This window comes from Suncus etruscus, chromosome 1 (assembly GCF_024139225.1).
Source record: "Suncus etruscus isolate mSunEtr1 chromosome 1, mSunEtr1.pri.cur, whole genome shotgun sequence".
Taxonomy (NCBI): Eukaryota; Metazoa; Chordata; class Mammalia; order Eulipotyphla; family Soricidae; genus Suncus; species Suncus etruscus.
Genome location: NC_064848.1, coordinates 196,694,383 through 196,710,499, shown reverse-complemented (window position 1 = coordinate 196,710,499; position 16,117 = coordinate 196,694,383). Strand labels below are relative to the sequence as shown.

The 16,117-nt window shown below is 43.1% G+C and overlaps 1 protein-coding gene across 1 annotated transcript in view; it reads right to left on the bottom strand.

Annotated features, from left to right (window-relative positions):
• Positions 1-16,117, bottom strand: part of HELZ (helicase with zinc finger) — a 177,917-nt gene that overhangs the window by 785 nt on the left and 161,015 nt on the right. Inside the window, 3 exon segments of the mRNA XM_049778833.1 lie at positions 1-66; positions 69-100; positions 5,710-5,959. Coding sequence (XP_049634790.1) covers positions 1-66; positions 69-100; positions 5,710-5,959 — 348 coding nt within the window.

Sequence of the window (16,117 nt, the reverse complement as noted above, 5' to 3'; positions counted from 1 at the left end):
TCCGAGGTGTTGCAGCATGTTATAGTTGAAGGAACTGGCTAGGTCCAGCGTCTCGGGCTTCAGCGGGGGTCCTCAGGGGGGTTGACAGTCTTGGGCGGAGCTAAAAGCAGAAAAAAGGGGACACGGATTTGAAAAGAGTCCACCAGCACCAGCCCGGTGACACCCATGCGGCACGCTGACCCGATGAGTACCCAACTGATTCTGCTGCCAGGAACTCGGGGACATGGACAGGCAAATTTTCGGGGGGTGGGGGGACACACCCGGCAGTGCTCAGCGGTTACCCCTGGCTCTGAGCTTATGAATCTCTTCTGGCAGGTTTGGGGAACCTTATGGGATGATGGAGATTGAACCTGGGTTGGCCACATGCAAGACAAACATCCTACCCACTAGGCTATTGGCTCTGGCCTCCTGGATGGGCAACTTCTGACACAGACAGTTAAGCTAATTTCCTAACTTGTGTCTCTGAAACCCATGCAGAGTTACCCGAGCAAATGTAAAAGGCTGGCACATAAAAATGGAAGTCAGGGACTAGAGAAATGATAAGTATGGACTGGCAAACGATGGACCCACATTCAATCCCTGGCACCACATAAGTTTCCCTGAGTACTGCCAGGAATGATTGCTGAGCACAAGCAAGTGTAAGCCTGAACAGATCTAGGTGTGCCCCCAAAACTTTCACATACACACACAAAAAATAAAATAACAAACTATGAATTGGGGGTGTAGTTCAGTAGAGGAACACTGGCCTTGAACGTGTGATAGATACCCTGAGTTTAACTCCCAGCACTGTGGGAGGAAAAAAACAAAAAAAAAGAAAAGGTTTCCTTTTTTCCTTTTATTTTCCCCTCCATCCCTCCTTTCCTCTTCCTCTCTCTGGTTTCTTGATCCAGCCTGGTAGTGTTCAGGATAACAGACCTGGGTCTGTAGCAACTCAGTCCATTCTAGTCTCTAGCCCTTCCAAGGTCCTTTTAACTACCTGCTTTCTCATGGGGCTGGAGCACAGTGGGTAGAGCATTTGCCTTTATGCAACCAATTCAGGTTCCATCCTGACATATCATATGGTCCCCCAAACACCACCAGGAGTGATTCCTGAGCATTGAGCCAGGATAACCCCTTTGCATCACTGAGTGTGGCCAAACAAACAAACAAACAAACAAAAAACCAAATAACTTGCTTCCATTTATCCTGAAGACTGTGGCCTGCTGAATTACACGTGGCTTTCATGTTGCCTTTACTTTCAATCTTTTAAGCATTTAATTAGCACAGTATTGGATTAGAATCATAGTGCATATTCACCTCAAATAACTTAGAAATGACAAAAAGCTTTTTTTTTGGGGGGGGAGGGGCTTTGGTTTTTGTGTCACACCAGCGGCACTCAGGGATCACTCCTGGATCTGCACTCAGAAATCACTTCATGGCAGGCACAGGACCATATGGGATGCTGGGGATTCGAACCACTATCTGTCCTGGGTCAGCTGTGTGCAAGGCAAACGCTTTACCACTTGTACTATCTCTCCAGCCCCTGACAAAAAGTTTTTATTGTTTGCTTAAAAAAAAAGAAAAGAAAAGGAAACGGGGGCCGGGGTGGGGTGGCACTAAAGGTAAGTGCCCTGCCTTGCCTGCGCTAGCCTTGGACGGACCGCAGTTCGATCCCCCAGCGTCCCATATGGTCCCCCAAGCCAGGAGCAACTTCTGGAGCACTTAGCCAGGAGTAACCCCTGAGCATTACCACCGGGTGTGGCCCAAAAAACCCAAGAAAGAAAGAAAAGAAAGAAAAGAAAGAAAAGAAAGAAAGAAAGAAAGAAAAGAAGAATGAAAGAAAGAAAGAAAGAAAGGAAAGAAGAGAAGAAAGAAAAGAAAGAAAGAAAGAAAGAAAGAGAGAAGAAGAAAGAAAGAAAGAAGAAAGAAAGAAAGAATAAAGAAAAGATAATGAAAGAAGAAAAGAAAGATAAAGAAAGAAAAGAAAGAACAAGTGACTTGTATTCCTATTTTTGCAGGCCTTGGCATATATTTTTTCTATGACATATCATGCAGAATATTTAATAACTTAGTTAAATAACTCGTGTGTGTGTGTGTGTGTGTGTGTGTGTGTGTGTGTGTGTGTGTGTATTTGGGCCACACCTAGTAGTGCTCAGGGGTTACTCCTGGTTCTACATTCAGAAATGACTCCTGGCAGTTTTGGGGACTATATGGGATGCCAGGAATCGAACCCTGGTTGGCCGCATGCAAGGTAAATGCCCTAACCACTATGTGGTCTCTCAGGCCCATACCTTAGTTAAATAACTCTTGTTCTGGTTTTTTGGGCCACCACCCGGCATTGCTCAGGGTTACTCCTGGCTGTCTGCTCAGAAATAGCTCCTGGCAGGCACGGGGGACCATATGGGACACCGGGATTCGAACCAACCACCTTTGGTCCTGGATCAGCTGCTTGCAAGGCAAACGCCGCTGTACTATCTCTCCGGGCCCTAAATAACTCTTACTTTTAGATTTGGGTTACTAAGTTTTACTTTTGTAGGCTATGATGATATTACAGAAAAATCTTTATGCCCCTAACTATCTTCTCAGAACACACTTCTAAAAGACTAATGGTTGGGTGTTTGAGTCTCTGCCCCGTCAGAGTAGCTGCTCAGTGCTCTGACTTCCCCACAAGAAAAGCATGTTGGAGAGTTGACTCCTACTCAGTGACTATGTGTGCCTGTTTCCCTATTCAGCCCCACTACTGGAGTAATTCGTCTCTTTTTATAAATCAATATTTTGCATATTTTGCCAATATTCAATTTGCGTTTTTCTGATTGGTGTTTCAGTACAAGTTCTACTGTTTTGTTTTGTTTTGGTTTGGTTTTGGTTTTTTGGTCAGTGGCGCTCAGGGGTTACTCCTGGCTCTGCACTTAGAAATAGCTCCTGGCAGGTTCGGGGGACCATATGGGATGCCGAGATTCGAACCATCCGTCCGTCACTGGGTTGGCTGTGTGCAAGGCAAATTGCCCTACTATTTGCTATCTCTCCAGCCCCTCCTGTTTTGTTTTTTTTTTCTTAAACCTAACTACAATATATCTCCAAATTAAGAAGAAAATGCTGATTTTTATTTGGGGCAAAGATATCCTAAAAGATATACATCTGGGGGGTACTTTTTTAGGATCTTTATAATGTGTTAGTTTGGGTCATGTTTTTTTGTTGATTTTGGCTAAAGCTATCCTAAAACTTTGGTGGGTATGCTTGAGAGATTGCTCAAAAGGGCTGAGAGCAGGCTTTGCATTTGGGAAACCCAGATTCAATCCCTGGTACCACCTGGCCCTCAAACATTAGACAGGGAGGAGTCCCGACATCCTAAAAACCCAAAATAAACATATTTTTAAAAGTAAAGTAAAATTCATTAAAGTTATAGATTGGGGTGGATGTGGGTGCCAAGAGATAGTATAGCAGGTAGGGCGCTTGCCTTGCATGCAGCCAACCCAGGATAGATCCCTAGCACTGCTAAGAATGATCCTTGAGCACAAACAAAGCCAAGAGAAAGCCTGGAGCACTACTCCATGACCATCCTAGTCCCCAAAATGAGGGAATAAAAGTACTTTTAAAATAAACACAACACTGGGGCCGGAGAGATAGCATGGAGGTAAGGTGTTTGCCTTTCATGCAGAAGGTCATCGGTTCAAATCCCGGCATCCCATATGGTCCCCTGTGCCTGCCAGGAGCAATTTCTGAGCATGGAGCCAGGAGTAACCCCTGAACACTGCCGGGTGTGACCCAAAAACAACCACCAAAAAAAAAAAAACAAACACACACACACACACACAAAAAATTAAATATAACATTTCTCCACTGGTGTTTAGATGCTTCTCAAGAAATTCAAGTAAAACTGTTTCACAAAAGATGATACATAGTACATGGACCCTAGTTCAATCCCTAGCAATACACATGGAACCTCAAGCCTTGCAAGAAGTGGGTGAAAGCCCTGAGCACAATCAAGTGTGGCTCAAAAAAAAGAATAGTAATAGCTTGGGCCAGAGCAATAGCAGAGTGATGGGGCATTTGCCTGGCATGTATCCAAACTGGGATGAACCTGGGTTTGATCCCCGGCATCCCATATGGTCTCCTGAGCCTGCCAAGAGCGATTTCTGAGCACAGAGCCAGAATAACCTGAGTACTGCTGAATGTGATACAAAAGCCCAACCCCCCCCCCCCGGCCCCCCCCAATAAATGCTTAACCCTGGGCAGGTAGGATATTTGCCTTGCACATGGCAACCTGGATGGTTGGATCCCTGGCACCCTCTATGTTCCCCAAAGCCCATCAGGAGTGATCCTCAGCACAGAGCCAGGAGAAAGCCCTGAACACTGCCAGGTGTGGACCCAAACCCAAACCCAAACCAAAACAAAATGAAACAAAAATGAACCCAGTATCTATGAAACATATGTGCTCTCTCATGTCTATTGCTTTACAAAGATGCATGTCTGGGACAGTCAAAAAATGGGCCAGCCACAGAAACAATAGGATCTATCTTCTAAAGATGAAAAATTACTTTCCAAAAAAGGTTGATGCCACCAGGGCAGAAAAATCACCAAATTTCACAGACTTGTTCACAAAGATCAACATTTATTGCCTACAAAGAGAGGGCTATAGATTTTGAGAGCCCAAATCATATTATTTTACATTCCACATTTGAAGGGAAAATGGGAGGCAGAGCAAAGAATATCATGTAATTAAGTCTAAAAAGGAAGATTTTTTTTCCCACGATGCTAAAGCCTTGTACTATACAAGAGTCTTTTCCTACCCCAGAAGCCATGTTTTTCTTTTTTTTTTTTTTTTTCTTTCTTTTTTCTTTTTTTTTGGTTGGTTTTTGGTTTTTGGGCCACACCTGGCAGCACTCAGGGGTTACTCCTTGCTCTGTGCTCAGAAGTTGCTCCTGGCAGGCACAGGGGACCATATGGAATGCCAAGATTCAAACCAGGGTCTGTCCTGTGTTGGCTGCGTGCAAGATAAATATCTTATCACTGTGCTATCATTCTGGCCCCCTTATGCCAGTTTTTTTTTCCCCCTTCTATAGTCTTAAATGTCTCAGTTTACTAGAAAATAAAAAATAAGCACAAAATTCCTAAATCTCAAAACATTCTTCTTTATTGCTTTGTCTTATGGCTGAACTTTATCATGCAGAAAACTATCAATAACTTCACTGGCAACAAATACTGGGAAATGAATATTGCTGTCATGAGTCACTTCCACCTCTGAACAAAAAGCAAAATACAGAGAAGCAAAACTATCTCAAACAAAGGGAATTCGTTCTATTTAGAAACAGTTTTGTTGGGGGGGGGGTGGTGGTAGTGGGAGAGAGTACTCCTGGTGGTGTGTGTGTGTGTTTGGGAGGGATTTCATGCGGTACCAGGGGTGTACCTGGGGACTCCTGCAGGCAAAGTCCGTACCCCAGCCCTAAAAGAGACTTTAAATCCCAGTATTTTTTCCATTCAGTCAGAAGAATCCATTTCCCTCAACAGAGAGAGATCTCACCTTCTAGACTGTGAATAGGAATCAATTGTCCTAAATTAATTTATGAGGCCTTCTGTGGGCCTGTGAACACTGTTGCTCCAACATCATCACATGCCATATGGCAGAGACAGAAGAAGCAAACATCTCCACTCCACGAACACCCCGGAGCTGGCTGAGGTTAAAATTGCTACCGCCAGGGGGTTTTGGCAACCCACCAGCTCGGGTCTTACCTATCAATTCTCTGGGCTGAGCTGTCCTGCTAGATCCATTGCATGGAATGTTCTGATAGGGGGCAGATGAGGTGGTGTTTACCCAGGACTCCGGGGCCGAGAAGCTGAAAGGAGGCGGATTATCATGGTCCTGAAGCTCTTTGCATTGCGCGTGACTCTCTGGAGCGCTCGCTTCTTCAGAACAAGGCTGGACTGAGCTAGATGAAATTCTTCTTTGGTACAAGGGCCGACCAGGTCCTCTGGGTTCATACTGTGCAAAAGAGAAGGAAAAGATTTCAAAATCAGTGAACTTTATTCCATAGACCCATGTTGGTTGTAGAATTCTCGCCTCTCTTGTTTTGACATTCCCTTCCCTTTTAGGTCCATAGCAATCTCACTGGATTAGATGCCCTGACCTTCCACCTCCAGCCGCTTATTCTCCAAGATAGCCTGAGTTGTAGGTAGGGAGGAGGCTCAGGCTTGGGTTCAAAAACTCAGTTTTGGCCCTCAGCTGAGAGTTTTATGACAACAACTAATTTTGACTCCGGATCTACTCTGTGACGTAGAGCATCTTGCCCCCTGTCTTGAGTTTAAAAGCATATTGGTTCCTTAGGCACCAGGTTAGGAGGGCAGGGGCGGAAGTGTATGCCCTGCTGGCATGTATGCCTGGGTTCAATCCCAGCAAGGCAGAAAGAGGAGCAGGAGGGCGTAAAAAGTAAGAACAAAGAAGTTTGCTTGAGCGCCAGTGGGGTAAATAAGAGTCACAGGAGAGTGAAACAAGTCACTTTGACCCCTGATTTAGTCCTTGAACTAATATATTTAGTCCTTGAACAGATATAGAAGGAATGAGTGAATTGGGCTCATACAACATACAAAGGTGTAAGGTGGTTTTTTACATTTTGGGTTTTTTGGGTTTTTTTTTTTTTTTGGACACTCTGACAGTGTTCAGGGGAACCAATGGCGTACCACGGAACTACCCCAGGCCTCCCACATGCAAGACATGAGCTCCAGCCCTCTGAGTCACCTCCCCAATTTCGATGCTGGATTCAAATGCCAAATTTGCTTTCCATTGCATTCTCCACCCTACCGCTAGAGCACCCCATAACAGACACGCTACTCAGTTTGCGGTCTTTATGAATCTGGCAAATCTTTCGTAACAATGGTCCTTAGCACTGTTTAGGAATTAGGAGCTAGATGTTAGCCCATGAAGTCTTAAGAATGATTCTATGGCCTATTCTGGGTGGGGGGGGGGGGAGGACACACAGATGTTTGTCAGTTAAACAGAGAGAACCCTGAGAGAGTAGGGTGAGCACAGGGGAGCCGCTGGCTGCAGAGCAAAGAAGGGCCTGCGCTTCCCCAGGCAAATCGGGCAGGAGGTTGCTTCTCACCATCAGGCCGTAGTGCGTGGGGGATTTCTGCCTTCCTAAGGGTTGAGAGCTTAAATGAGAGCTTGTCAGTCAACCCAGTTTATTCCTTTTTTTTTTTCCTTATTAAGGATAATATCTGAGGCCAAAGTGATAGCACAGCAGTAAGGCATTTGCCTTGCATGCCATATGGTCCCCTGAGCCTGCCAAGAGCAATTTCTGAGAGCAGAGCCAGGAGTAAACCCTGAGCACTACTGGATGTGGCCCGAAAAAAACAAAAGCAAAACCAAACCAAAACAAAAGAATAATATAAAAATAAAAATTATTTTTACTTGAAAAAGAAGGCTCCCAGCCCCCAAACCCTAGATCCTCAGGCTCATCTGAGTTTGATTCTGGTTTTCTAGAATATTACTCAATCTAAATATTTGGTCAACTGTGAACTTAGCCAGCACATTTGAAAAAAATTTTTGTTCATGCCACTGAATTACAATATTGGGCAAAAAAAACAACCCTTCTAAACTGCTTTGGGTTAGGCAAACTTGGAGGACTGAGCAAAGCCTTTTTATCATGTATGTCTTTTTTACCAACATCTCTTATGAAATGTTTCCTTTTATCACTATGTCCTGAGTTCACGTTAGTCACAAATTGAAGAGATCAAATTGTTATGTGTAAGTACTGAGCACATAAATAAGGTCTATTATGGCCTGAGAGAGAGAATAGGCTACAGTTATTCAAGTCCCTGGGGACAGACTACATGAATAGCCTCTTATTTTTTTTAAAGGCATTAACTTTATAAGCCCCTTTTTATTAACAACAAAACAAATATACATCAGCAGTATTTAAAAAAAGAAACAACAATGTGCAACGAAGAGACAGAAACCACAAGGTTTAAATAATGAAAATGAAAAAAAAAAAAACAGAAAACAACAGAAGGTTAATAAAAAGAAGTAGCAACTTTCTGTGAAAATAAATGTTTGTTAAAACAGTTATGTTTTTTGTTAAAACAGTTATGTTTATGTTTTCTTTTAATTTGGTTTTGAGCCACACTGGTCACACTCAAGTTTGCTTTTAAAACTGGTAGTATATATTTCTCTTTACATGTTTGGGGAAATTACGTGAACCAACTGGAGATTTTTTTCTTTGATACATACTGAAGCTACAAATACAGTGGCTGTCACAGTGATAAGACTGTTTTCACACCATCTATTTCATCTTCAGAGTGTTTCTGTACTGTTCCCTTAATATCACTCTTTCAATGCTGCTGATCTAGACCGACATCTCCCCTTTCAGGCCTGATATTGGCAGTCCTGAGTCTTTGCTGATAATCTTTTCGGTTAAGTTTATCGATTGTGTTGATCTTTCCAAAGATACAGCTTTGAACTTTGTCGATTGCTCAGCTTCCATTCTGGTGAATTATCTCCCTCCCTCGGATTTAAGTTCAGTTTGGCCTCTTCATTATAGCTTCTTATTACAGGAGCTTAAACTCTTGATCTGAGATGTGTAGGTGACACCTCCACGTTGCTAAGACAAGCACTAAACTGGTGCCTTGGAATGGCATTACACGCTTCCTTTTTATTCTCATTATTCCTGGGCCGGGGATAGAGCAAAGAGGTACAGCATTTGCCTCAGCCGTGGGAGGTTCTTCCGTGGTCTTTTTAGTCCTGGCACCCCTTGCCTGGTCTTTCATGCACTACTGGGAGAGATTCTCAAGCACTGAGACAGGATTCGCCCATGAGCACTACTAGGTATGGTCCCCAACTGCAAAATAATCTCATTCACTTTTTTCTGTTGGTAGTGGTGGTTTTGGGGCAACAACAGCAGAATTCAGGGATTACTCCCGACTCTGTGCTCAGAAATTACTCCTGGCAGGTTCGGAGGACAATATGGGATGCCGGGGATTGAACCTGGGTTGACCGCACTGCAAGATAAACTTCCTACCCACTGTGCTATCACTTCGGCACCCAAAATAAACTCATTCACTTCTTTAAACAAAATGTTTTTCTAGAGGCCAGAGAGATAGCACAGCGGCATTTGCCTTGCAAGCAGCCCGTCCAGGACTTAAGGTGGCTGGTTCACCGCTGGGTGTGGCCCAAAAAACCAAAAAAAAAAAAAAAAAAAAAAAAAAGATAAAAAAAATGTTTTTCTAATTTTCCTTGAGACTTCTATCGTCAATTTATGAATTACCTGTGTACCCCAGTTTCCAGTTTTCTCGTGATCTTTACATCTGAATTTTCAGTTTAACTTATTTTCCTTTTCGTCTGGGACCACACAGCTCAGGGTCTACGCCTGGCTCTGTGGCTCAGGGATCACTCCGGACAGTGTAAGGAACAACGTACAGTATCAGAGATAAAGCCTGGGTCTGTCATGTTCTAGTATCTCTCTAAACCCTCAGTTTGACTTCTTGGGGAGGGAGTCAGAGGACATATCTTATAGGCAAAGGATATCTGTTCCCATAAAAAGAGTGTGGATTCTGCTGTTGACTAGAATCAGCAAACCATGACCTTCAGTTTTTCTGTAGCTAAAAAAGGTCATTAAAATGACTGTTTCCGGGCCCGGAGAGATAGCACAATGGCGTTTGCCTTGCAAGCAGCCGATCCAGAACCAAAGGTGGTTGGTTCGAATCCCGGTGTCCCATATGGTCCCCTGTGCCTGCCAGGAGCTATTTCTGAGCAGACAACCAGGAGTAACTCCTGAGCACTGCCGGGTATGGCCCAAAAACCAAAAAAAAAAAAAAAAAATGACTGTTTCCAGGTACATATCTGGACAGATGTTGCAAAATTGCAACACTGTGGGGCCAGGAGGCTGTACAGCAGGCTTGCAGTCTCTCGAGTCTCCCAAGTACACCCTTGAAGATCCCCACACAGCAGGGCCCTTGCGTTACACCATATGCCCATTGGGTCAAGCTTTACTCGAGGGACTCAAGGACACAGCTTGAAACATTGCAATTTCCTACTCCTTGTGTCACGCTTTAGACAATAGTTACTGGCATTAAAAGTTTATGTTAATCAGAATAAGTTTGTACTCTTAATTTGTAAATGAGTTAATTATATTTAATGCATTTTTAAGCACTGGTAACTTGTATAAAAATATCAATAAAAGGGAGCTGGAGCAGTGGCGCAGGGTGTAAGGCGTCTGCATTGAGCGTGCTAGCCTAGGACGGACCTTGGCTCAATCCCCCGGCCTCCCATATGGTCCCCCAAGGGAGCGATTTCTGAGTACATAGCCAGAAGTAATCCCTGAGCATCACTGGGTATGGTGTAAAAAAACAAAACAAACAAACAAAAATCAATAAATGGGGTCAAAGAGATAGCACAGTGGTTAAAGCACTTGGCTCGCATGTAATAAACTCAAGTTTGATCCCTGGTATCCCATATGGTCCCCCCCACCAAGGACCATCAGGAGTACAGAGCCAGGAGTAACACCCTGAGAATCACCAGGTGTGGCCCCAAAACCAAACCAAACCAAACAGACAAAAAACCCAAACAGAAATAATCACAAATGCTTATCAAATAGGTGCTCTAACCACATAGAAGATTATTTATTTATTTATTTATTTATTTATTTATTTATTTATTTATTTATTTATTTATTTATTTAGGTTTTTCGGGCCACACCCATTTGATGCTCAGGGGTTACTCCTGGCTAAGCACTCAGAAATTGCCCCTGGCTTGGGGGACCATATGGGACGCTGGGGGATCGAACCGTGGTCCTTCCTTGGCTAGCGCTTGCAAGGCAGACACCTTACCTCTAGCGCCACCTCGCTGGCCCCAGAAGATTATTTAAAAGTCTTTAAAGTGGGCCTGGAGAGATAACACAGTGGTGTTTGCCTTGCAAGCAGCCGATCTAGGACCAAAGGTGGTTGGTTTGAATCCCGGTGTCCCATATGGTCCCCCGTGCCTGCCATGAGCTATTTCTGAGCAGACAGCCAGGAGTAACCCCTGAGCACCGCCAGGTGTGGCCCAAAAACCAAAAAAAAAAAAAAAAAAAAAAAAAAAAAATCTTTAAAGTGTAGTTTATAAATCCTGTGTATCTCTGGGCTATACTTAGAACAAATCGAACCACACCAATATGGGCAAGTGCATTTACTGCTAAAGTAACATCAGTACTGTTATTATACATCTATTATTTATACACACATCTATGTTTAATCTATGCGTCCACATGAAACAAATAATCAACACAGCTAGTTATTCTTTGGCATCTGTGACTTAGAAGAAAATAAGTACAAATGCTGAGAACCCTGCCATACTTAAGTTTACTTAGAAATATCAGAAATGAACTCCTGGTTTCTTTCTTCCTTTCAAAATAACAAATACTGCCTCACCTGCCTGGTGAAAGGAACAACCACAATCCACACAATGAGCACCCTTAGCATCTAACAACAGAGGCCTCTTAGGGGATTTCTGAGAACTTACAATCTCCAGCCTGGGCAGGAAATGAACAAGAAGAGCTAGAGGGGACTTTACATGCCTGAAGGGAAGAAGCTACCAAAATTCGACTCACTCATGGCCCAGGAACACAGGCGTCTCCTTTGGCAACTCCTGTTGGCCAAAGACAAGACAATGTGTCCCAAAATTTTCCAGCTAAGGCCAACACAAATTTCAAATCAGGGGCCAAAGTGATAGTACAGTAGCAGGTAGGGTGCTGGCCTTTAATGCAGCCAACCTGGGTTCAACTCCAGTGTCACATACAGTCCAATGAGCACAGCCAGGAGTGATTTGCTCAGTCCAGAAGGAAAAATAACACCTTGGCATCGCTTGGATGTGGCCCAATTTAAAATGAGTAACGATACCTGGTACATGGTGACACTCAGAAAAAGGGAGGATGGGGGCTGGAGAGATAGCATGGAGGCAAGGGCATTTGCCTTGTATGCAGAAGGACAGTGGGTTGAATCCCAGCATCCCATATGGTCCCCCAAGCCTGCCAGGAGCAATTTCTGAGCATAGAGCCAGGAGAAACTGCCTGAGTGCTGCCAGGTGTGACCCCCCCCCCCAAAAAAAAATAGAAAAAGGGAGGACGCCTTTGTGGTTTTCTGGCTTGCTAAGACGCCAAACTCAGGACTCAAAGCCACAAATGGAAGAACGCACTGTTTATCTTGCCTTTTCTATACAGACTATCTCAGCCAATCAATCAGCGAGAAAAGCTCTCTTTTATAAAAGAAAAGTAAAGAAATCAAAAGAAATCTTCTCTCGGTTCTGAAGAAACATCGGATCAAAGCTAACAATTATCAACAGATGCTAAAATCTGAAGGCTGCTGAGATTGTTCAAACTTGATGGGTCAGTCTAATAACATCATTAACATTAAAAGCAGGAAAACCAGACTTTAAGTGCTTCTTTTCCCCAGGTGTGCATAAATATTTATTTTAAATGAAATAATGCAGACTGGTCATATTTTATTTAAATACCACACTATCTTCCTATGTCATGAAAACTGTTGTAAAAATTTTTTATAATATCACTAACAGCTGTACTTCATGGCTTCATTTATTTCGACTCAAGGTTGCAAAATCTGTAATAATAAGTAGTGTATAATTTTCGTAAGTACATAAGTGGGTATCTGCATTAGATAATGTTTCAGAAGTACATGAATTAAATAATCAAAATTGTCACTAAGCTGCATTGCTTTATGTGTTGTTCCATTACAGATTCTCAAACAACATGAAGGTTATTGGAACATTAATAAAATCGATTTTTTTTTTGAGATGCTAGAGTTTTTCTCTTAAACTAAAAATACTTTTTAATTTTGGGGGTTTGTTTTTAGGCCACACCCTACAGGGATTACCCCATGCAGGAATCACTCCTGGTAGGCTCAGAACAATATGGGGTTGAACACAGGTTGATTGCGTGCAAAGCAAACACCCTCTACTGTACGACTGCTCCAGGCCCTGAAATAAAAAATATGAATTTTCAGTCTGTATTTGTTTAGGCCCATATTTGTATGCTCGAGAGGCAAATACCTTGACCTAAATTAAAATGCCAAGAACAACGGCTAGAAAGAAGGCTGGGGTTAAGGTGTTTGCCTTGCATGCATCTGGCCCAGTTTTATTCCTTGCAATACAGATGGATCTCTCTCTGAGCATTGCTAGAAGTGATCCCCAAGCTCAAACACAGGAGTAGCCCCTGAGTATAGCTGAGTGTGGCCTCAAACCACCCTCCCTAAAAGAAAAATATCAAGGATATACAAAAAATTGTCTAAGGCAGTAACTAGATATGAGTCATCTGTGCATTATTATATCTAGCAGCTAAAAGTCTTTGATAAATATCTGGCAAAAGAATTAAAATCATTGAAGTCTGAATGAATGCCATACTTTCTATTGAAAGAAAATGAGCTGTAACTCATCCTCCCTTGCTGGGGAGGCAGTGGGGGGGCCAGCCTTGGTGTAGGCATGCCAGGATGTGGACTCACAGTCTTATTTAAGTCACTGAGTGCCATCTTCCAAGTTCCAGAAGAAAAAATGGGGGAGGGGCACACTTGGCAGGGCTTGGGGGCCTTTCCCTGCCATTCCTAGGGTGCTCAAAAGACTATGGGAGGGCCCAGGATGGAATTTGGGGCCTCAGCACGCAATATATATGCTCTGCTAGGCTCGAATACTCTGAGAATGTTCCACAGACATACAATCACCTAATTTTTGATAAAGGAGCAAGAAATCCTAAATGGAGCAAAGAAAGCCTCTTCAACAAGTGGTGTTGGCATAACTGGCTAGCCACTTGCAAAAAATTGAACTTAGACCCCCAGTTAACCTCATGTACGAAGGTAAAATCCAAATGGATTAAAGACCTCGATATCAGACCCGAAACCATAAGATATATAGAACAATACATAGGCAAAACACTCCAGGACATTGAGACTACAGGCATGTTCAAGGAGGAAACTGCATTCTCCAAACAAGTGAAAGCAGAGATTAACAGATGGGAATATATTAAGTTGAGAAGCTTCTGCTCCTCAAAGGAAATAGCGCCCAGGATACAAGAGCTACCCACTGATTGGGAGAAACTATTCACCCAATACTCATCAGATAAGGGGCTAATCTTCAAAATATACAAGGCACTGACAGAACTTTACAAGAAAAAAACATCAAAAAATGGGGAGAAGAAATGGACAGACACTTTGACAAAGAAGAAATACAAATGGCCAAAAGACACATGAAAAAATGTTCCACATCACTAATCATCAGGGAGATGCAAATCAAAACAACTATGAGGTACCACCTTACACCACAGAGATTGGCACACATCACAAAGAATGAGAACAAGCAGCGTTGGCGGGGATGTGGAGAGAAAGGAACTCTTATCCACTGCTGGTGTGAATGCCGTCTAGTTCAACCTTTATGGAAAGCGATATGGAGATTCCTCTAAAAACTGGAAATCAAGCTCCCATACAATCCAGCTATACCACTCCTAGGAATATACCTGAGGAACACAAAAATACAATACAAAAATCCCTTCCTTACACTATATTCACTGCAGCACTATTTACCATAGCAAGACTCTGGAAACAACCAAGATACCCTTCAACAGACGAATGGCTAAAGAAACTGTGGACATATACACAATGGAATATTATGCAGCTGTCAGAAGAGATGAAGTCATGAAATTTTCCTATACATGGATGTACACAGAATCTATTATGCTGAGTAAAATAAGTGAGAGAGAGAGAGAGAGAGAGAGAGAGAGAGAGAGAGAGAGAGAGAGAGACAGAATGGTCTCACTCATCTATGGGTTTTAGAAAAAAATGAAAGACATTCTTGCAATAACAATTTTCAGACACAAAAGAGAGAAGGGCTGGAAGTTACAGCTCACCTCATGAAGCTCACCACAAACAGGAATGAGTTTAGTTAGAGAAATAACTACATTTCGAATTATCCTAATATTGAGAATGTATGAAGGAAATAGAAAGCCTGTCTAGAGTACAGGCGGAGGTTGGGTGGGGAGCAAGGAGACTTGGGACATTGGTGATGGGAATGTTGCACTGGTGATGGGTGGTGTTCTTTACATTACTGAAACCCAAACAACACAATCATGTATGTAATCAAGGTGTTTAAATAAAAAATATATTAAATAATATATATGCTCTGGTCCTCAAGTCATCTCCCAGGACCAAGAAGAGGTTTTGTTTTGTTTTGTGTTTGTTTGGGGGTCACACCCGGCAGCGCTCAGGGGTTATTCCTGGCTCTGCACTCAGAAGTCTCTCCTGGAAGGCACAGGGGATGCTGGGATTCGAATCATCATCTGTCCTGGATCAACTACATGCAAAGCAAATACCCTACCACTGTGCTATCACTCCGGCCCTAAGAAGAGATTTTGGACACAATATTCTCTTGGGTTCTAATAAAATTGTGTCTGTTTAGATCCCCGTAAGATTGCCACCTTATGTTTAGAGCAATGTGCTATATTCTCATTGATGAGGTAGAAGCCAGGACAGTGGGGGAGGGCATGGACTATTTGGCCCCAGGTACTGCCATAGCCTCTTTGTGCCTTTCGAGACATGGTAGTTCCAAGCATTGCCAGCCCATGCAAGGATGAGCTCTATTGGGCCTGGCCGCTGTTAAAAAACAAAACAAAACAAACAAAAAAAAAACTAAGGTTTTTTTTTTTTTTTTTTTTGGCCACTCCCGGCGGTGCTCAGGGGTTACACCTGGCTGGCTGCTCAGAAATAGCTCCTGGCAGGCACGGGGGACCATATGGGACACCGGGATTCGAACCAACCACCTTAGGTCCTGGATCGGCTGCTTGCAAGGCAAACGCTGATGTGCTATCTCTCTGGGCCCCCCCAAAAAAACTAAGGTAAAACAAAAATAAAATGAATGGTACCAACAGAATTTTAAAAAACAACTTTAATTTAATATCAGGCTCATATGATTCAATCATAATTAACAGAAACAAAATTGATCACCATTTCCAAAGCCAGAATGCATTTATTTTGGGCTCCACTATTGTTTATCTTTTAGTTGTTACTGCTTTTTTGTGGGCCACACTGGCCAGCCTCAAGGCTTACACCTCGCTCTGCGCTTAAGAATCATTACTGATGGGCTTGGAGGACCATACAGGAGGCCACAGATGGAACC